Source organism: Paecilomyces variotii (genome assembly GCF_004022145.1).
Source record: "Paecilomyces variotii strain CBS 101075 chromosome Unknown C8Q69scaffold_5, whole genome shotgun sequence".
NCBI classification, from domain to species: Eukaryota; Fungi; Ascomycota; class Eurotiomycetes; order Eurotiales; family Thermoascaceae; genus Paecilomyces; species Paecilomyces variotii.
This window is the reverse complement of record NW_021167144.1, coordinates 976,007-997,216: the sequence shown is the minus strand read 5'-3', so window position 1 is coordinate 997,216 and position 21,210 is coordinate 976,007. Positions and strand designations below refer to the sequence as shown.

Sequence of the window (21,210 nt, the reverse complement as noted above, 5' to 3'; positions counted from 1 at the left end):
AAATCTAGTTCACATAGACACATTGCGTCATGAATTCCTGAAAAGAAAGGTCTGGAAACTGTAGATATACAAGAATTAAATTTGAAAGGTGGGCCAACATCACTTCATCGTACTGTCAACCAGTTCCCGATAGATCTTCTTTAGATCAGCGATGTCTGCTTGTAGTTCTTCCACTTGTTCGCTCTTCTCCCCGAGCAACTCGAGAGTCGTCTCGTACCGCTGGTCGAGATCCGCAATATGCGCTTCCAGCTCCTGTACACGGGCGTCTGACTTCCTCTTGTCCTCAACCTCGCGCATCAGTTCGACAACTTCCTGCCTGGCTGTGTCACGCTGGGCTGTGATACGTGCAAGTTCATCTTTCGACGCCGCTCTCTCGCTTTCAAGACGACGAACAGTGGCACTCATTCGCTCAACTAGTTGAACAGATGGGCCCGCCCCTACTGTCGAGACGGAAATAATATCATTGATGCCTCGTGAATGGTGTGTCTGTCCGGCACCGAATGCAGATGGTGTCACAGGAGTACCGGGGCCTCCATAGAATTCGTCCGGCTCAAAAGTGATGGAAGGGGTTCGCATGAGCATCGGGTTTGATGCTCCGTTGGTAGTGGGTGGAGAGCTTATGGAAGGATAAGAGTCTTGTCGCGAAGGAGTACCGAATTCAGGAGATTGTACTGGTAATGTCGATGAGCGACGACTTAGCGGTCTGAGGTCAGACATGGGATCGAGTCCCACCGTGGATCTGCGGCTGGACGCCACTGGTGATTCTGTACGAGGTTGTTGAAGGAATGAAGTTGGCGAGGTAGCTTGTTCGCGCCATTTGCTCCTTTCTTCCTCTAGTTTTTGAGAGAGAGTCGCCTCGGAAAGCTTCTGCTGCTCTGTTAATTCTTTCTTTGCTGCGTTTACATCATCATTGGCCTTCTTGAGCTTCTCTGTCAGCTTTTGCACCTCCTGTTTGGTTTCTTCAAGACTACGCTCCAGATCCTGTATATGTTCTTTGGAGTTCTCGAGCTCTTCCTCAGTCTTCTTCGCATTAATACTCTGTATAGCCAGTCAGCATCAGTTCTGATACTCAGACACTAAATATTAGGTTTAGACTTACCAGTTCGCGGACTTTTCGTCGTAGGTCTCCCTCCCGTTTTGCGCATTCGTCGCGTTCTTTCTCTACATTCGCCAGGCGAGAAAGCAAGGAGCCCTCCAGAGTCTGCCAATTCTGGCTAGCAACAGAGTATTGGGTCTGAAGTGTTTCAATCTGGCGGAGCAGCTTCGCTTGAGAGTCCCCTGCAGCGCTTGATGAAACCTCTTCTGCTCTGGCGCGGAGCGTTTCCATCTGGCTTTCCATAGCAGATTGTTCGCCTTTCAACTCCACCTCCAGGACTCTGGCCTTTTCCTTTTCCCGCTCGATGCCATCCTTAAGGTCCCTGATCTCTCTCCTTAGCTTTTCTTCGCTTAGCTCACGTTCAATCTTGGCACTCGAGAGGTCATCCTGGAGCCCGGCTACCCGCCGTCTCTCTTCCTCCAAAGCCTCCGTCTGGGCCTTCTCTTCTGCAGCTTCGGCTCTTGCTTTTTCCTGGGCGAGTTGATCTTTCAAATCCTGTATCATCGCTTTCAGGGAGCTCCTTTCCGCGGCGACGGCTTCCGCCTCTTTGGAAATCTTTGTCTGGACACTTAACGATTCGCTCGCCTTTTTCTCCGCTGCTTCCGCTCGTTTGGCTCTTGCTTCTGCAGCAGCTAGATCCCGCTCCAACTTGTCGGTCTTCTTTTTAGCCTCAACCTGGCTTTTACTATTCTCCGAAAGCTGTTGTCGGAGTTTCTTGATTGCTATTCGGTGGTCCATTTCACTCTTCGATAACTTTTGGCCTTCTTCAAGTAGTAGAGCGATTCGTTCATCCTTTTCCAGGAGTTGCTTTTGGATGCTTCCAGGCTCGGCAGTAGCGGCGGCTTTCTTTGCGGACTCAGCAGCCTCTTTCGCCAGGTATTTCAACTTCGATTGCAGCGCGTCGATCCGCTCAAGGTATCCATACATCTCTTCCTGCCACTTTGACTCAGAGGCTTTATGATCTGCTTTCAGTTGAGCTACAGTCGCTTCATATTCGTTTAATGGCGCAGGAGTAGCTCCAGTCGTATCTGGTGTCGAGGTCTGTACGCGGTCTTGGAGTACTTCGGGGGTCTCTGGTTTACTATCGACTTCGTCATGCTGTGTCTCCTTCTCCTCTGAAGCAGCGGTCGATATCGGTCCCTCGCCCAGCTCCAACTGCGTCTCTTTGGAATCTTGTAACAGCCGGTCGGAATCATGACTACTTCGAGGTGCAGATGAGGTAATAGATGGGCTTCGTTCTTTCGTAGGGCTCCGTACGGTCTCTTCAACATTGCCAGCGGAACTGTCGATGCTAGAACGCGGGTCGTTTCCAGGCAGAGGGCTGGACGTTCGAGATGGTGCTCCACTCGAAGGGGGACTTGCCAAGCTTCCGGCTGTGTTAGATTTCGCCATGGCACGAGCCAGTCGTTCCTGTAAACGGTCGTTCTTTCGCGCAGTGGACGAGCTGCGCGAGACGGCTGGAAGAGTTGTTAGCCACAGGCTCAGACAAATATTTATAGAGGCATCATACAACTCGCTGCCAATTTTTGCGCGGAAGTTCCTGCCTGACTTGCCATATCCTCTAGCGGTTTATTCCTTGTAGCCCCATGTTTCTGAACGTCTTCCTCGGCGAGAATCTGATCTAATCTCGACTCGACACCTGCTACTGCCTGCTGCAGAAAAGATCCCACACCCCATTTGGGTTTCGTCTGCTGCGAATTCTGCGACATGGTGCTCTGGGATTATGGGCAAATCGATATCCAGTTACTTCCCAGGACATATATGGAGCGCGCAATGCGCATGGGTGGGGGCAATTCCTGGGCGTAGTTCGAGGCTCGTAGTTACAGTGTTGTCAACGTCGAAACGGAAGCTTCGTAAGCCTTTTCGGGTCGCGGATTAATTCTGCTGGATGGAGAAAACGGTCATAAACGAGCGACTGGGACCAAGAAGGCCATGGGTACGGTGGTACAAAGCAAGAGGACACCCTGGTCAGATTGCGCGTGTTTAAGTGCTTCCCGCCTCGTTGACGATGGGAAGAAGACGACGAGGCTAACTACTAACTATGAGGTACCACCGCAGCCGCCCAGCCGCTCTTGGCGTGGGGAGTCCTGGCACGCGGAGCTCCGTCCCAGCTCACTCTCGACGACGTCCGGAGCTCGAGTTGCGAACACGATCGACTTTCTCAGACGTCTCTTCTCTCCTTAGTCTTTTCGCGCACGATGTCGTTGGAGCCACCGACCTATCTCAGCTCCCTGGAGAACAACATCCGCGCGCGGCCAATCCCCTGGGAAGGTGCCGTCCGAGCTGGAAACATCACCGATGACCACCTAAAGAAGATCAAGGCGGTGGATAAGGTGCGCAAGGAGCAGCGGAAACAGACCGTGGAGGGTGATCTGAAAGGCTATACGACTCTGCTGGCCGGAGGTCCAGATGGCAAGAGTGTCTTGGAGACGGCGTCTCGCCGGACAGATATCGTCCAGTACATCCTAGTTCTGGCTACGGATCTGATCAATGGTATAGTGCCAGTAACGACGAGGTCTCGATCTATCTGCTATATTCGACGCTAATCACATCCGCTGTAGATGCACCGTCACTTGCACCTGCAATCGTTGCGCATCCCGATCCATACAAGCCGTTCCTCCCCCTTCTCCGTCACTCCACGAGCACGGAAGACCCGATACCTCTCCTCACCTCGACCTTCTTGACAGCGCTTGTTTCCACCAGTTTAAAATCCTCGACAAAGTCTGCTGGACGAGACGAGGAGGCTCTTACGCAGCTCTACGCTTACCTATCCACGCTCACTAAGAACCAGGATAGCGGACTGCAAGATATCGGCGTCCAAGGTTTCTCCGCATTGCTCCAGACACAGCGGTCCAGAGAGATCTTTTGGAGTCAGAGGAAGGAGACGGTAGACCCTTTGATTGAGATACTCCGTGCAGCCGCTGGTGCGAAAGAAACAGGTTCCACAACTCTGGGGGCGACGGGAAGCATCCGGAGTCTTGAACCCGGCATTGGAGGAGGCGTGGGACTGCAGCTTCTCTACCACGTCCTTCTTGTTCTTTGGCAATTAAGCTTTGCAGGTGAACTGGTGGGCGACGATCTGGAATCGTGAGGACCCCGTACGCAATCGACGACGAGCCATTCTAACGCTCTCTAGGGACCATGAATTCATTGCATTGTACACCCAATTGCTACGACTCTCTCCAAAGGAGAAGACCACTCGTCTACTCCTGGCTACGCTGAACAACTTGCTTTCTACGAACCGGACGACACTGCTGCCTGTGGCTGTGTTTGTCCGCCTCCCGGCACTACTCTCCAACCTGGGCGGTCGCCATTTGACGGACCCGGACCTGCTTGAGGACCTACAGTCACTGTCCGAGATGTTGGACGAGTACACGAAGACCCAGACGACGTTTGACCAGTACGCAGCCGAAGTGCAGTCCGGTCACCTGCGTTGGTCGCCGCCTCACCGCAACCCCACCTTCTGGAGAGAGAACGCACGTCGCATTCTCGACGCCGATCGGGGTGCTCTGCCTAAGAAACTGGCGGAGATTCTGTCTAAGAGCTGGGACAATGACAAGCAGGTCCTGGCTATCGGATGTAACGATGTGGGTAACCTCGTGAAGGAGGTCCCAGAAAGGCGCGCGCAACTGGAGAAACTGGGGTTAAAGACGAGGGTCATGGAACTGATGGCGGATTCAGACGAATCGGTGAGATGGGAGAGTCTGAAAGCGGTCGGGGAGTGGCTGCGATATACCTTTGATAACTGAACATCCGCGAGGGTTCCTGATTTTAAGTTGTTTTTTTTTCGCATGTGCATACGCTGGTCATCAGTCAGCAGTCGTTTCTTTGTCGCTAGAAGCTGTAATTATGTTAGAAGTCGAAACCTGGCATGTAACCATATATCCAGCGAATACAGCTATGTTCAATTATATGCAGAAGTGTTTCAGGTGAATGTCAATACGCTTCGACGATGTCCATGCCCCGCCAATGATAGACCAATACCCTTACTCTCTCCGGAGCGATTATTTCGTTCGCCACGGTTCGGGAGGTGAACGTGCTCAAGGGATCATCGGCTCCGCCACGAGCAGTTAATTAATTAGTTAAAGCCACCCTGAACCCCGAAACGGAGGGCGTGCTCGCATTGGGCGACAAGTCCACTGCCTTACGAGTCGGAGTAGCTCAGTAGGAGGATAGATAGATAGCCCAGAATAATCATATCCGATTTTCTTCAGATGAAGTCATAAGGGGTAAAGTGCTCTGTGGAGAGTTAGTTAGTAGTATAGTACTACTACTACCGCGTAATGCTCTGATCACAATCCGTCCGTTAGTTTCCTGCAAATCCGGGTGAACAGTGGATAATCATCTTAGGCAAGGTGGGGGGTTGAGGATGCGAAGGTTTAGCAGCTCAAGCACGAACCATCCGCAGTGCCACTGAACGCTTATCTTTTTCGATGCTTAACTAACCCCCCTTCCCCGATGGGCCTCTGCCTCAGAAACACCGAGTCCTCGCGGCTGGACAATCCGCTGTTTGCTCCAGGTTGAGCTGAGCTTCTTCTCTTGTCATCTATCTTGAACCTGAGGACGCTGGAGTTCCCTTCGACTTCTTAACTCCAACCAGAAGAAAGCAGTGCCTAACGACGGCAGTGCGGAGCGGAGAGGAACCTAACTTCCCCTCCCCCGACGGACAAACTGCGTTCCCATGTCGCGATCTTTCACGGGGTGCAAGAGATGTAAAGCCCGGCGGCAGAAATGCGACGAACAGCGACCGGAGTGTGGACGGTGCAAGGCCGCAGGAATCCAGTGCAAGTATGCCATGCAACTGCAGTGGGGAGGCCGTGCGTTTTCACGATCAAGATTCGGCGCGTGTGTGGGCAATGGCGGAATGCAGAGACTTGGTGAGTTTAAACCGGAGGGGAAAATATAAGAGTTCTAGAATAATGATTACTGACGTCGAGTTATCATTAACTTACATCCAGAATACTCTCCCGGTGAATTCGTGTACACGACTACGAAATCCCCATCTCCCACATCCTCCAAAGTGACCTTGGCGAGGGAAATTGACCCTTTCTCATCACTACCGTCGGAGCAAAGGGCGTTGCTTCAGCATTTCATCCGCGATGCTTCCCGTGTCACCTCTTGTCATCCGGGCATGCAGAGGGATATCTGCAGGATGATCGTTCCGATGGCCTTACAGACTCCTTCCCTACTATACGCGACTACGGCTTTATCAGCGATACACCTGCAAGCTTTGAGCAATCAATCCGACAGAGTCAAAACAGCACCCGATATTGCTAGATTGATGGCACGCAGTTTAGAGCATTTTCGGATTGAGCTTCAGGACCCCAGCTTAAAGGGTTCAGACGCACTTTTGGCAACGGCACGCACCTTGTGTCTAGCCGAGATACACTCGGGGGCCATACATCCGAATACGTGGAGAGCACATATTGAAGGCGCCAAGGCGTTGATGAGCGCTTCAGACAGTAGTCCGGATTCCCCGCAGAAGGCCAATGAATCTTTTCGCAGGTACCTGAATCGCTGGTACAGGTCCATAGTATCCCTGACAGCGTTGAACGGCAATGGTCCTCCAATTGGAGACGCGGATGCGAAGGCGTTGGCCATTCCAAGCAAGTCTGAGGGGCCCGATTACCTCGACGATTACTGGGGATTCACCGTGCACCTTGCAGATATCTTCCGTCAAATTGGCGCCGTAGCATGGAGAAGGCATCAGAGCACGGCTGCTGATGGAAAGTTGATCAAATTTGATGAGGAAGACTTCCAAGAAGAGGCCTCCTCTCTAGAAACTTCTGTCCGGCGCTTGATTGATAGAGACGCGGATTCCAAGCCCACATTCTACCCCGGTGTGGTGGAGGGTCTGTCAGCGGACACCATCCAGCAATTTATGCTCTGCAACGAAGCCTTCCAGCATACGGCCCTGATCCACATCCACCGTCGCATACGAAAGGCGCCTGCATGGGCGCCGGAAGTCCAGCAATCGGTCAAGAGAATCCTGGAGTGCACGTCTCAGATCACTCCTGCCACCGGACTGAGTCCCTGGGTCATGCTCACTACCCCTATGTTCACAGCAGGCTGCGAAGCGCTTGGAAAAGACAGAGAGGAATTCAAGAAATTACTCACCTCTTTGCATGATACGGTCAGGATACCGAATGTCCTCCAGTCTCTGAGGTTCTTGGAATTGTATTGGGCGAATGATCAGACCAGCGAAGATGAAGATTGGAGCCACTTCCTAGGTAAGCATGAACAAACACTCTTGCCTCCAGATGCCGTCGCTTGGTTTTCAATTTGCGGCTGACACCTCTCCAGACCGCATGAGTTTCGACTTCATTCCTTACTGAAAGGGGCTATGACCACGATTCAATGTGTCACTAAAATTTTCAAACATGATACCAATTCTTTGCGTACTGTGACGGTTTACATGTGGAGTACGTTGGAGTAGAATTCCCTCTGGTGAATTCAATGGCGCCGACATAAGGAGTTTATGACCTATGGAAGAGTTGAATGTCTTGGTTTCTGTCACGTCTCTGGGTGCTTTTGCCCTTTTCTCTCGCTTATATATACATATATGTCTCCATATGCAGCAATATATATTTATGCTAATACCATCCTATACCGTAGCAAGGACCTCAGTAGTACGTCAAGAAGTCTCTGAAACCCTCCGACCATACTCAAAAGCCCGTACTTTATATTTCTGCCCGTTCACGTCCACAATACAACCTTCCTTTTTCCAATCATCACCGCCTTCTCCTTGAAACTTGCCATCCGCCTGCATACTCAGCGCTGGCAGCTGATCTCCCTCATCTCCAACCACATACATTACCCTCCACTTCCCAGAACCGCCATCTTCACCTTTAGTCCATTCCTCTCTCCTCGCCATCACCGGACCTCCGCTCTTCGTCACTTTTCTCTTCCCATCCTGGCCTATTCCCCACCTATGTATCTGTTCCTGCCGCAAAGCAACATACGTATTTGCAATCCGTCCAAGGAAATCCTTGACGAGACGCTTCTCTTCAACTTCATCACCATCGTCCTCTTCATCAACAGACTCCAGGATCCAAGCTTGAGGTTTGTCGGTATCAGACCCGTCTTCAGGGGTTTCGCGGGACTGCAGTTCGCGCCATACTTCCTCATACTCAGTGACAGGCGCACCTGGTACGTCTGGACGAGGCATGCTGCCCGTCTCCAGATCGTCACCGTTAGGTAACTTGGAGAACGTCCCCAGGTCAGAAGACGAGAATTCGCCGTGTTAGTCGAGTTCGTGTGTGAATAGGACTTTGGCTATAACCATCGAATCAGTATAGTGCATCTTAGATATGTGCTTATAAAAGTAAGTGAGGCGATTCAGCATGTAAGATCTTGTCCCGCTCCCCACTTCCAGATGTAGAGACCACTTCCAGATGTAGAGATGACATATAGCTCTCAACCTCCCACCTCAAAAGAATCTCAGAACTAGATAAACAATAAAAACTCACCCGGTTCATCACTCTCCACTATCCTCTCTCCCGCAATCGCCCAATCGATTTTCCCCGTACGTTTATCCATCCGCAGATCGACATACCATTTCCCCACTGACAGTACAATGGTATCAGTATTCTCGAACGCAGGCTCGGGAACCCAGCGCAGAGAGACTCGCGTCGAGAGACGGGCTGTAGGGAATTCTATTGGATCCATGTCTTCTATGTATATTTTTGTTGATAAATCCTAGAGCATAGGAGCAGACAGACTTTTCGGTCTGGGGATGTGATGTCGGAATATATTCATGCACTATTTATGTATTTGCTTTCTCAAGTCTTCCTGCTCATCGTTCAGTATACGTGTTCTAATGACGAGACTATCTGGATACTTTAGTAGAGCGGATGGACGGATGATGAGGATTGTAGATCATGTACCTATACGTCACGGTGCGATTGGATTCTGTCAATGGGACGGTAGTATTTAAGTCGAAAATATATCTTAGAAGATTAATCCTGGACTCTTAAAATCGTTTTCGACTCGTTGGTATAGTAGGTGATTTTTCTATCTGTCGTCGTAACTAGTCGGGGGATCTCATTATGTAAACCTTATCGGACTAGGTAAGCGCGTCCCAGCCCCGCATTTCGTGACGGAGTACAAAATACATACCTAAATAATAATGATCATTGTTAGTCGTTGGAATGTTGCCTAGTATTACATGCTGCTGGATTTTGTGCTTCTGGATATTTCGTTGTTTCAAGGGTATCTGTTTCAAAGGGTATGCAAAGCAGAGGCGCATATGCATGTATATATATATTTAAAGCTACGTGCTGACTATTGTCGGAATCTATATTTTAGGGTTTGTCGAATCGTAAATGGTATGGAAGCAATGGTATTATTTGAACCTCTTGACTAGTAGCTAGATTGCTATTCATGCCCTACATACAAATCTGAAGGATCTGCCGCAGATGGATGATACCACAGATCGCCATCACGCTTCTTTGTCCGCCCACATAGGTGCCAGAGGACGATATACTACTTGATCAGAATAGAAGTGTACTAGATACTTTTCGTTCGTAAGGAGTGAATATCAATTTGCAGGTCTGGTCTTTGGGCCTCGCGGATATGATCTGGTCATCTATATCCATACTCCCATGCATGTCTGGTGCGACTTCAGTCTTGAAGCGAGAATATACTTCTCGGAGGAGGATTTTCATCTCGACGAGAGCAAGGCTATTTATTACCTGTCAGTATGATTACCCGAGCCATAAAGCCGAGGGGAGTAAGTAACCTACTTCTTCCCGGTACATCCTCGAGCTCCAGTGGAAAATGCAAAGAAAAGCCTATTCCTGTCGCTGGCTCCATCGGGATCCAGCCACCGTTCTGGAAAGAAGATATCAGGGCGTGGAAAGACTTGCTCGTTCAGTCTGTGAACAGAATAAGGCTGGCAGCTGACGATGGTCCCTCCGGGGATATGATAACCATCTATCATGCTTCCGCCCTTGGGTACATATCGAGGGAAAGACATTGGAATCGGCGGCGCTAGTCGCAAAGCTTCCTTGACGACTGCATCCAGATATGGCAGATCTTCTAAAGTGGTATCTGCTAATGCCCCGCTCACTTCGAGATGTAGACGTTCTTGAATGTGACTGTTATGCGGCTGGGAGAGTTCCCACATCAGGAAACATAGTCCGTCCCCAGTGGTGTCGATACCTGCAGCCATATGATCTTTACATTCCGCCGCAACTTGAATGTTATGGAGCCCATTATCTTTGCTAAGTAGCCGCCTGACTAAAGTATACTCGTCGGCACGGAGACCTTCTTCGACTTTGTCTAGGACATACTGATCTGACTTGGGCGATAGCCTTGGCAAGAGGAATTTAGGGAAATACGGTTCCAACCCTGGAAGATAGTGGGCAAGTAGATTTTCCGTCGGAGTGTTAGTCATTCTTTCATGTAGAGGAGATAGATTTGTGACATACTCTGTAGACTATTGTGATAAGTAAGCTCTTCCATGAGCTCGAAGTCTTTAACACTGGTCAATGAGTGAGTTCCTCCAGGACTGAACATGAAATGCGTCACACAATCCAATGCATAGCAGTGTAGGAGTACCTATCAATAAGCCTATCAGCAGCTGCATAGTATGTGCGTCAGAATTGCTGCATACATAGACGTCGACGCTAGTCCCACTCGTCTCCATGCATTTTCTGACGAATTCAATAGCATTCTTCTGGATACTCGCTATTGAGTCCTTGCGCATGATATTGGTGAGGGAATATCGATCTGCAAAACATCGCTTCCGCTGGCTGTGCTGTTCTGCTCGTTACAACAAGGAAATACTCATGGTCTTAAGAGAGAGATACTAACATCCTTCTTCCCCAAAGTTGAGAACATGGTCCTTATCATTCATTGGTTATCTGACTTCTAGTCGCTGTTTAAAATGGAAAATAAACACTCACTTTTCACCGAATTGTGCAAACAGATTGTATAGTTCTGTCCTGTCATATCCGCTCCCTCCGGAGGCATAGATCTCTTTAACAGCCTCAAGACTGGTGAAGGATACCTCATTAGGACTCAATCGGACAACAGGTCCATATTTCTTATGTAGTTCGTGGATATAAAGCCGTCGATTGGCGGAGAATTCATGATACTTGATCCATATCGATGTGAAGTTGGTGATGAGCGGACCGGGAAGTGCTGCGAGCGGGGATCGAAGCCATCTGAGTAGGAGAGCCACGATGACGACAATAGCCACTGCCCAAATGGACCACATGGTGGTATTACAGCTGTAGATCGTCGCAATAATATGTGTTCGTTTTTTGATTATTGAATGAGTTATTCGGGATATGAGTTGCTGATACGAAGGGTGCGCGGGGAAACTTTACAGTTATTTCTTTATCATGAATCTTATCTACCTAACTAATCCCCTCCCAAGCCTCTTTTCGTGCAAGCTCACCAAACGCGTAGAAAATTCTAAAAATGAAGCTGGAGAATATTCATTTCCCCCCTTTTATTCCACATATTACTATAAGCAGCTTCTGCGTATCTGTTCGTATGCCTTTTAAGATCCTCAGGCTGGATTGTGGGTGTTGACTGATAAGGGACCGTCGGATGTACCGCCTGCGATGAAGATGCCAGCAACACACACACATAGAGGTGGAAATGATATTCAAATCTACCCTTTGTATATTGGAATACGTATGAATCCAAGACTACAAATATTGACGCCTGAACACTACTGTTATAGAAGTAATCGCATTGAGAAACACCACGACAAAAATGTATTATAGAGACAGTTCAATGCTCTAAATACAGGAATAGGCACTAGGAGATGGCCACAAGTACACTTGTCGAGTCAATTGTGATAATCATCGACTCGAGTATGAAGTTTCTCAGATAGGTCAGCTGGTCCGCCATAGGGTCCGACACCTAGACGACACCTGTTAAGTAAAGGCCAGAACGAAGCTGTCCAGGTTTACCATATATGGCATAGGGAGAGCTGTCTAAGAGGAATCCTTGCGAGATGCGTCATTGAATGGCGCGTGGACAGTTTGTCTTTAGAAGTAAGTAGTTACAGTCAAGCCATGGCAGGAGTTACTTTGAGCTGATATTGGTTCGCACCACAAGTAGCACTACTTTCTCATTTCCACTGTAGCTTCTTGATTTATTGAACCCCTTAACATCTGCTGAGCACTGCTCAGTCCTCTCAGCATGCTCGCGACGGATAGGACATAGACATGAACTTGCCGCGTTAGATCTCCAGGTTCTCCACATGGTCTAAGTAAATGGTGCGCACGAACCACGTAGCCTAAGCATGTCAATCCGCTAGAGTATGGTATGGTTCTCTTAATCTCCGCTCACCGTTTTGTCGATCATCCATGAGGGCGCTTTCTTCAGCGCCTTAGGCTCGTCAGATCCAAGACAGGCATCCCATGGCAACATGAAGGGCCCTGCTTGGAGATCTCTAATCCTTTCTGCACGGAGAAATTAGCACCTGGGGCAATGTTTCCAACGCGACGATCTCAAACGGCAGTTGAGTCGGATGGACTCAGTCTGATTCTGCTTTGACCATCTGAAACGGCTGGCATCTGAGATCAAAGGTGCACAGATACTTGTGGTCCGTGGGAACGCAACTAGAGTCCTAGACGGATGGACGACGGCACGGGGTCATAGTTCTCATTACTGTTCTAATTAGGAACATTTTGTCGAGTAAGCTCGATGCCGTCACGGATATTGTTATTATTTGTTATGATTGATCGATCTCTCTCGTGTCCTGGGAGGTACTCAGGGTGTCCTTCGATATCTGTTATACTTTGGCTACTGTCTAGCTGTTTTTAGTGCAACCTGCATGTCAATCAACCTTCAGACCCTGGATTCAGTCGACACCAAAACAAGAAGAAGAATAATAATGGCCTCACACTGGCCACAGAGCCATAATCTTCAGTCCAGGGTCTGCTGGAACCTCCTTGCCCACGCTAAACGAACACAAGCACGGGGCGATTACGCATCTACTCGTTATTTCTGGACGAGAGACACCGGAGGGCGGCAAGTCAAATTGGCAGGCGGCGCTAGGGAGGGCAAACCATAGACTGGCAAACGGGCGTACCTTGCTGCTCCTGAAATGGACTCTGCTGTCTCTGCACTCTGTCTGGCTCTACCCCTGAAGCTAAACTGATAGCGTTGCGCCTGGCTGCTCTCGTGGATGGACATGGCGATAACCTCCAGCTCCATTCTGCACCATTGAACGCAAACCACTCAGGACTACCTCGTGCAGCTGACGCTGCGACCACCGAACTGGTCCCGACAGTGAACTTACTCGAACTTACTCGCAATTCCCCCCCCAGCGCTGAAAATAGACATTCAATATATCTCGAACCCGGCCAATCCGTGGCCGTGAAGATGGTGCCTGGACCAGAGTCGAGATCGCCATGTTTTACTCAGAACCATACACCACTACACCGAAAGTTGGTGTCCTTGCAGAGTTAGCAGCTAGTGTTTTCAGGGCATCTGGCGCGGAGAGGGCTCGATGCCTCCAGTTGCTTGGACCTACCGACGACTGTTATCGGTGCTCTCGACGGGCCATCCTGCTGTTTCGGCGGTAGAGACGTTGTCGATCAAAGCCTCTCCCAGCCGGACCGGTTGGTTCTCCATGCCTCTTCTATGCCGCCCCGGTCCCACCACGCTTACTCCAACGAACCATAATGGCCTGGCCGGGATGGTGTCTGGCCCGTGTCGCCAATCTTCTCCTTCTCCTTTTTTCGTCGACATCGCTTGTTCATGGCGCGTGCGACTTTCCCCTGCTGGCAATCATGAAGGTGACGATCGAGAACCATTAGCTGTTACCATACTTGCCTGAGATACCCTGGCTACAATGGAGGGTGGTATCTCTCCGCCAAGCGCGGCTCCTGATGGCCTCTCCTCTCTCCGCCGTCAGGAGGACTTATCGATCGATTTCCACATACCAGAACCCCTCGGGGCCCAGACCACTCCTCCGCCGGCAACCTCTCCTCCAGTACACAGGAAGCCATTGCCCGGGAATGCGTCACCAGTAGTCCTCCAAGAACCGATTGATTCTACGCCGTCATCTCCATATCCAGACCGCCTGTCAAGGGAGCAGAGCGCTTCCAGCAGAGCAGCGCCCCCTGCTCTCGACGACCTGGGAATCCTACTGGATGATTCGGTGCCGTATTTACCCAGGGATCTTGATAGGTACGCGACCTCGTTTCCATTGACCATGGATGAATGGCAGGAATGTAATTTGGAAAGCTAACACATCAACTATCTATCTACCTCACAGGTTTCCTCGCAAGTCAGAGTTCATCCCGTATCCTATAGACACCTCACTCGTGGTTGAAGACGAAGAAGGGTACCAGTTAGCGAATGGAACGCCGATTCACTCACGTCTTTCGAGCGAACCTTTCATACCCGTTCTGAAGTCACCACCTCAGAATCATAAGCGGGCGGATACTACTATGGCATTGCACCCTCTCACGAAGAAGCCACCTCCTCTTCGTGTAGACTCTGGGGCGCGCAGTATGTCGGGCAGCTCCTCGGATGCAAAACAACCAAAAACTCCCGGGAACAAAATCACATCTTTCTTCGGTTGGAAGACGGCTTCATCTCCGGGAGACGAATCGGCAGGTACCGATGACTCTGGCAGATCACCAGTACCATCACAAATGGTCACTTCTTACCCGAATGGAACCAAGGCTGTTCCTACGGCCATAGACGTGACCAAGGCCAATGGACTCCAAACCCCCACCAGGATGGGTTCCATTGGGTCTGCGATGTCAGGGGACCCAGACCTGACCCTGAAAGTGAACCAGCTGGAGGCGGAACTGCGAGAAATCAGCACAGAACTGGCAGGGTCTATCCGGCGCGAAATGGATCTGGAAGATCTGGTCGACAGGTTGCAGTCGGAGATTGGCACGGATTCGAACCGGCGTACAAGTGACTACTTTTCTGATTCGGGTGCTGGCTCTGTAAAATACGGCCCTGACAGCGGGGGCAGACCTGAGGATATTGAGAGGATCAGACGAGCAGCAGAGCAAGAACGGGCTCAACTGAAGGTGGAGCTATCACAAAAATGGCAGGAAGAAAGATCCCGTCGAGCGGCCTTCGAATCGCACGTTCAGCTGCTGGAAAGCCAAGTACAGCAGGTAGGTCATATCACCCCGGCTTAACTGTACAGACTAGTCTAATATGTCACCAGTTCCGCCGCGAGAGAGTCGACGCATCGAACCTTGCATCCAGAACCAAAGAGCTTGAGCTAGCCCTGGAAGATACTCGTCGAAAACTTGCCGAGGAACGGCAGTTGAAGGATAACTTTGAGGATCTCCTCACAGCAATGAGGGTCGAACTGGAACAACATCGAAATGAAAGAGACCAGCTCAAAGATGAGGCCATTCCCCAACTGCAGGCGCGTCTTCGGGATTCAGCAGGTGCAGCACCCGATGAGGAAGTCTCTCGTCTACGACAAGAGCTTGAAGCGTTGAGAGCCGAAAATGCGACATTGGCACAAAGTAGATTCAGTTCCATAGCCGAGGAAGATGGTGACATTCCACGAAGAGGCTCTCTGATTGGCCTGACAAGGTCCAGTTCCCTGGCGAGACGACCAGCAAAGCCCACCGGTTCCCTTTCCAGGTCGAACTCCGTGTCTGGAAAGGACAGGGAGAGTCGTGACTCTTTGGCTGACAGAGTGAAGGATGTGGAGGCTCAGCGAGATGCTCTCCATCAAGCCCTAAAGAGTCTATTGGAGCGCCAAGCTTACCAGACCAGGGAGAGCGAAAAGCGCATCAGGATGCTGGAGATAGAGCTGGAGCGTGCCCAAGAATGTGGAACCCCGCGTAGATTAGGATATGAAAGAGAGGTCCGGACTCTTCGAGAAGAAATCAACCTCCTGAGACAACGAGCAGACGAGGCTTTGGAACAAAAGTGGCAATGTGAGAAGGGCCTGGGCGGCTTGAAGATGGACCTTGACCGTGCCGAGCAGGAGACGCATTCTCTCCGAGTATTGCTGCAGGAGCATGATATTGCGGTTCCGGAATATTTGGCCGGCTCTCGCGAAGAACTTGCCGATGTACAGGCTACATCTTCCTCATTGGAAGCCGCTTACCAGCAACTCCAGGCTGACAGAGAGTACGCTGAAGCCAACGCCCCAGCCTCGCTTGAGGAAGAGCAGAAGCTTGCAGAACAGCTCGCGGCTTCTGTCGAGAGAACCGAAGCACTAGCTAGCCAGGTCCGACAGCAACTGGAAACGAACAACAGAATGCGAAACCGGCTTGCCGAGGCTATCAGCAGAGGTGAAAGAGAGCAGAAGCTCTCTGCTGCTCGCATCAACGACATGCAGCAGAAACTGAAGGCTCTGGAGGACACAGTGCTTCAAGCTCAGCAGCAATCAGAGGAAGAAGTCGCGAAGCATGAGGAAGACATTAAATTGCTGAAGGATAACCACAACGCTCAGCTCCTTCGTGCGAAGAACGGGATCCGTACCCCAGTTCTGCTCTCGCCGAAGCCTCCTTCCTCGCCATTCTTTGACGGCCGCTCGCCGCGCCTGGATCGGACCACAGCCGGTGAAGGTATGGCCCTGAGCCAAGCCGTCAAGACTGAGGCACTTGAGGCGCGGGTGAAGGAGCTCGAAAAGGCTCTCCGTGATGCCGATATGGAAATGGAGGAAGTGGTGGGCCGCATGAACAAGGCGCAGATCGAGGTCGCGGAATTGCAGTTTGACAGGTAAGTTGCCCTCTGACAAGCCTCGAGTTGGATTAAATGTAATGATGACTGACATGCTATCTTGTAGGGAAAATGCTCTCCGTGAGACTCGTCGACTTCAGGCGGAAATCATGGCCGAGCGCGAGAAGTTCCAGGCTCTGAGGGGCTAATTCCTCATGACTCGTTGCTTATCACACCATAACACTCTGCCCGATTTTACATTCGTTTCTCGATACCCGACTTATCTTGAGGGTCAGCGTCTCCTCGTGCTTTAGCGCTTTTCTCGCCATCGGGTATACCACTTACGCTGGGTGTTTGGAGTTCTTTTTGAGGGTGTGAAAAGCCGTTTGACTTCCGGCTACTTACTTCCATTCGGGCCGTGCACTTGGATTGCACGCTTTTGTTGCCCCCGCAGTGCCTATTTATCGATGTAAACCTGGATAATGTGTATTTACACGACTGTACAGATATTGTTGGATGATGCATGGTTTGTTTTGGAGATGTTGGAGGGCCGCTGAAACTTTTCAAAGTGGCGGATACGGATTGAAGTTGTACATATTATATAAACCGTGACTATAAATACTCAATGACTAATATAATTCTCATCGGATTTTTAACTACAAGACTGGTTAGAGCTACTCGTATGTTGACTGGCTTGTCAGATTCCGATGTCTCCCATGTCATGACAAGACAGGGCGGTTTTATGACTTTTATCAGATCCTGCTGATCAAGAGATAGGGTTATCTGATGCCGCTAGCGCACTTAGGGTCCGCGTGGCCCCGGTAGCCCCTCCAATCAGTCCGGGCAGCGATGAACATCCAGCTGAACACGCGAATCGCCGCTTAAAAGCAACGAGCAAGTGGGCCAGTGGACCTGTTGGCATTCGCTATGGACGGAGAAACATGCCACCAGAGACCGTCTGTCTGGCTCCCACTTCTCTTCCATCTCTCTTCAGACCGGAGGCTTGAACACCTCGCTGAATCCTTGAGATGCGATTCCCGGTATTTGATTGCTACCGTCTTATCCTCCTCACCGTCAGCGACGCAGTGTCTCTTCGATCCGCGTGTTTGCTTATCGACTGAGAGCTTCACGGGTTTGGACAGATGTGTGGCACGAGGCCATGGTCTCTAGAAAGCCGATATCCCTCCTTTACAATAAAACTGACCTTCTATCAACTCTGGGAGCACGAAACGGCATAACATCCCTCTAATCCTTCGACTTCCTATGCTGTCTGGTAGGAAGATGTTCTCAAGACTTCTGATCCTCCTCGCCTTGACATGTGGCATTCTGGTGTCAGCAGATGAAGCCACAAACCAAGAAAGATGCGTGGAATCGATATTTGAAGCTTACAGCCGGCTTTCCTTCAACGGTTCTCATTCCCAACCGTGGCTCGTCAACTCATGCAAGAATGCTCTGCGAACGCGGTCCATCTACGCCGCAGCGAAGGTCTACTGCTCACCGTCTGAAATCCAAGCCGGGATCGCACATATCAATGAGCCGTGCCAAGGGGATCTTGCCCGTACGCCCTATTCTGAGATTGAACCCGAACTCACGGATGAATATATTCGAGGGTTGAGAGTGGTGGAATACCAAGAGGTCTCGAAAGCTGTGGAGCTAGACAGTCCGGTTCTGATTTCAAGGGCATACTTTGAAGCCGCTTTTAGGACAAATGTTAGTACTGTGATCTTCAGATGGGAGTGCTGCGATCTAACTGTTTTAGGCTGCTTGGTCTCTTGTTGCTCGTATGCACCGCGTATATGGGTATGTATAATCTCTGGCGGTCGGACTAGCGATCTCGTTTATTGATTTGCATGCAGTGCTGCAACATATTGGTTCTGGGGTACGGTGCTCCTCTTCGGTATAGTAAACAATGCATTATACCACTTGTTTTACTCCCAAGTGGAGCCTTCGAAATGGGACGTGGAGAGGAGCTCCAAATCACTACATGCTATCCGCGATGGCTGCAACCGTCTTTTAGGGGGAGTCTATCACTCTGTGAGAACACACTTTGTTATCCCTCCAGCTTTTGGTTCCCATCATCAGCGTCTCTTTTATTACTGTACGATTCCCACTCGTATGGAAGCTGTGCCAATTGTCGTATATTATACGATGAGCTTTCTTTTCACGATTTTAAGTTATGATATATTTGAGGGAAATCTCTAGTAAGTTTCCGATGCCTTTGAGCGGACGATTAACTTAGACGTCACAGCTGGCAAGATCCCTGGGAACAGATGTGGCGGTACGTGTCTGACAGGACCGGCATCTTGTCATATGCGAACCTCTGCCTACTGTGGTTGTTTGGCGGGCGCAACAATCCATTCATTTGGGCGACGGGTTGGAAATTCTCAACCTTCAACCTGTTTCATCGGACTATTGCGCGTGTTGCGACGATTCAGGCTATTGTTCACTCAATCGGATACACGATCCAAACTGCGAACAGTAAGTCTAGATAAGTGCTATAATAAGCAGATACTTGTGGATTGTGCGTTAACTTGATTACAGAACATACATATTTTATCTATCTTCCTATGCCATGGTGGTACATGGGCATTGTGGTATGTCTCCTTCTCATCGATTGTGCGGAAGGTATCAGCTGTCCAGACTGGAAAAAAGATTGCTAATGAATAAATAGGCCACCGTATGCATGGGCCTCTTGCTTCTTTTCTCCTCGATATATCTTCGAAAACATTACTACGAATTATTTCTGATAATCCACATATCTTTCTCTTTTGTATGCATAGGGGCATTATTTGTGTAGGTTCTCCTTCCTTCCTTCCTTTCATGCCACAATATAATGTATCTGACTTGTTTCTACAGCCACACAGCTATATTCAGTGGAGAATATGATATATACCTATGGCCGGTTGTCATCGTGTGGTTACTCGATCGATTTGCTCGCATCGTGCGTCTGGCCTACTGCAACATCCATGTTCGGCTTTCTCGCAATTTCATAATGCGCACGAGAGGAAGAGTGTCCTACAACAAAGCCTCGGATATGGTCAGACTGGAGGTCGCTGCTGGAAACCCCAAGCTTGAACCCAAGCCTGGGGAACATTACTACATCTACCAGCCTCTGAAGTGGAGAGGCTACGAGAGCCATCCCTTCACACTGGGAGCTTGGACAACTGATAACAATGAAATGTCGGTAATCGAGAATTCATCATCACCAGTACCGCTCAGAGACTTAGAGGAACAATCAGAGTTGGAGATATGTCATGCTAATCCAAATTCATGCAGTGAAACTGAGGAGTCTTCATTGACTTTTGGCTCGGGAGAAAGCTTTCTTCCTGCTCGTCGCAAGCTCGTCTTCTGGATCCGGCCGTTCGATGGTTGGACCAAGCGTCTTCGAGACGAGTGCCTCCGTTCTCCGGGCTGTCGATTAGAATCTACATTCCTTATCGAAGGACCTTATGGTCATACATCGCCGACCCGTCATTATGAGAATGTTATCTTTATAGCTGGTGGAAGCGGCGTTGCAGGTGTCCTGCCCTATATTGAAGAGCATATTCTCAGCACTCCATCACACTCTTCAGAAGCTATTACTGAATGCGCACCCATATCCTCGTCATCGTCAGCGACACTTCTTAATGCAGAGACAAACCTTCCAGCGGGCAACAAGACAACGAGGACCCGTAACGTAACCCTAGTATGGACAGCCCGACAACGCGCCATTCTTCATGAGATCGGATGTCGTGAGCTTCGACCAGCACTTGGGCGCAAGGGTTTCGATGCAAGATTCTATGCCACAAGGGACCCTGAACCACCAAAGACAGATGCTTCTGCTGGGGATGAGACGAATATCGTGATGCCCACCGAGAACACCAAGCTCTTACAAGAAGACTCCAACTTGAAGATTGTGTCGGGACGGCCCGATATTAGATCTATTATTCTAGGCATTGTCCGGGAATCAGGTCCGACAGGTTTATATGCAGGTAAGACGGCAGTCCTCGTCTGCGGCCCCGGGGGAATGGCCGACGAAGCGCGACTTGCTGTTCATCAAGCATTGAAGGAAGGGTATTCAGGGGTTGAATACTTTGAAGAGGCGTTTGGCTGGTAGAGCTGGTGCAGAAACAACTATTGCATATAGAATTATAACTGTTCATGTCTATTGCTTGAACCTGTCGCATTGCATTTTGGCGCGTTTTGGAAAGAATCGGTGGAGTTATTGTGTTCTGATGCGAGATACAAGCAGCATAATGTCGCATAGACATAACAATGAAACGAACCTCATTTTAGACTGATTTAGTTATTGCGACCGCTTAAGTAATTTCTTACCCATATGCTTTATCAAATAGAGAATATTATTGATGGCGATGACCATGCTGAATCCTTTCCCTTGTGCTGATGCTGAAATGTGTTTGTCTGCTTTGCATCTACCTAATGCGGCATCCAAATGCATCGGAGTCAAGTTGCCATCCCACTTCAACCCCCTCATTCGTGCTTCTACAGGTAAG

The 21,210-nt window shown here is 49.9% G+C and overlaps 7 protein-coding genes across 7 annotated transcripts; 4 read left to right on the top strand and 3 right to left on the bottom strand.

Moving 5' to 3' along the window:
- Window positions 1-99: 99 nt before the first annotated feature.
- On the bottom strand, window positions 100-2,805 carry C8Q69DRAFT_444569 (TATA element modulatory factor 1 TATA binding-domain-containing protein; the record flags this gene model as incomplete). The annotated part of the gene is made up of 3 exons (XM_028629008.1): window positions 100-1,038; window positions 1,100-2,553; window positions 2,607-2,805. 3 exons carry the CDS (start codon window positions 2,803-2,805, stop codon window positions 100-102), a joined length of 2,592 nt encoding a protein of 863 aa, XP_028485314.1.
- Window positions 2,806-2,917: 112 nt separating this feature from the next.
- Window positions 2,918-5,311, top strand: C8Q69DRAFT_262548 (vacuolar ATP synthase subunit H). The gene is made up of 4 exons (XM_028626712.1): window positions 2,918-3,083; window positions 3,143-3,589; window positions 3,658-4,183; window positions 4,233-5,311. Exons 1-4 carry the CDS (start codon window positions 3,029-3,031, stop codon window positions 4,843-4,845), a joined length of 1,641 nt encoding a protein of 546 aa, XP_028485313.1. The 5' UTR covers window positions 2,918-3,028; the 3' UTR covers window positions 4,846-5,311.
- Window positions 5,312-7,581, top strand: C8Q69DRAFT_262527 (fungal-specific transcription factor domain-containing protein). The gene is made up of 3 exons (XM_028626709.1): window positions 5,312-5,973; window positions 6,055-7,326; window positions 7,400-7,581. The coding sequence occupies exons 1-3, from the start codon at window positions 5,778-5,780 to the stop codon at window positions 7,429-7,431; spliced, it is 1,500 nt and encodes a 499-aa protein (XP_028485312.1). The 5' UTR covers window positions 5,312-5,777; the 3' UTR covers window positions 7,432-7,581.
- C8Q69DRAFT_262533 (hypothetical protein) lies at window positions 7,560-8,727 on the bottom strand. The gene is made up of 2 exons (XM_028626710.1): window positions 8,566-8,727; window positions 7,560-8,371 (listed from the first exon to the last, which is right to left on the bottom strand). Exon 2 carries the CDS (start codon window positions 8,262-8,264, stop codon window positions 7,731-7,733), a length of 534 nt encoding a protein of 177 aa, XP_028485311.1. The 5' UTR covers window positions 8,265-8,371; window positions 8,566-8,727; the 3' UTR covers window positions 7,560-7,730.
- Window positions 8,728-9,469: 742 nt separating this feature from the next.
- C8Q69DRAFT_262539 (cytochrome P450) lies at window positions 9,470-11,412 on the bottom strand. Its single transcript, XM_028626711.1, has 6 exons — window positions 11,005-11,412; window positions 10,913-10,943; window positions 10,713-10,856; window positions 10,528-10,657; window positions 9,841-10,474; window positions 9,470-9,778 (listed from the first exon to the last, which is right to left on the bottom strand). Exons 1-6 carry the CDS (start codon window positions 11,316-11,318, stop codon window positions 9,589-9,591), a joined length of 1,443 nt encoding a protein of 480 aa, XP_028485310.1. The 5' UTR covers window positions 11,319-11,412; the 3' UTR covers window positions 9,470-9,588.
- A 2,504-nt stretch (window positions 11,413-13,916) lies between these two features.
- C8Q69DRAFT_444564 (hypothetical protein) lies at window positions 13,917-16,926 on the top strand (the record flags this gene model as incomplete). Its single annotated transcript, XM_028629007.1, has 4 exons — window positions 13,917-14,254; window positions 14,343-15,204; window positions 15,258-16,777; window positions 16,845-16,926. The coding sequence occupies 4 exons, from the start codon at window positions 13,917-13,919 to the stop codon at window positions 16,924-16,926; spliced, it is 2,802 nt and encodes a 933-aa protein (XP_028485309.1).
- Window positions 16,927-17,810: 884 nt separating this feature from the next.
- On the top strand, window positions 17,811-21,050 carry C8Q69DRAFT_262454 (FRE family ferric-chelate reductase). The gene is made up of 7 exons (XM_028626708.1): window positions 17,811-18,427; window positions 18,477-18,517; window positions 18,574-18,918; window positions 18,966-19,195; window positions 19,259-19,311; window positions 19,389-19,510; window positions 19,574-21,050. Exons 1-7 carry the CDS (start codon window positions 17,981-17,983, stop codon window positions 20,811-20,813), a joined length of 2,478 nt encoding a protein of 825 aa, XP_028485308.1. The 5' UTR covers window positions 17,811-17,980; the 3' UTR covers window positions 20,814-21,050.
- Window positions 21,051-21,210: the final 160 nt, after the last annotated feature.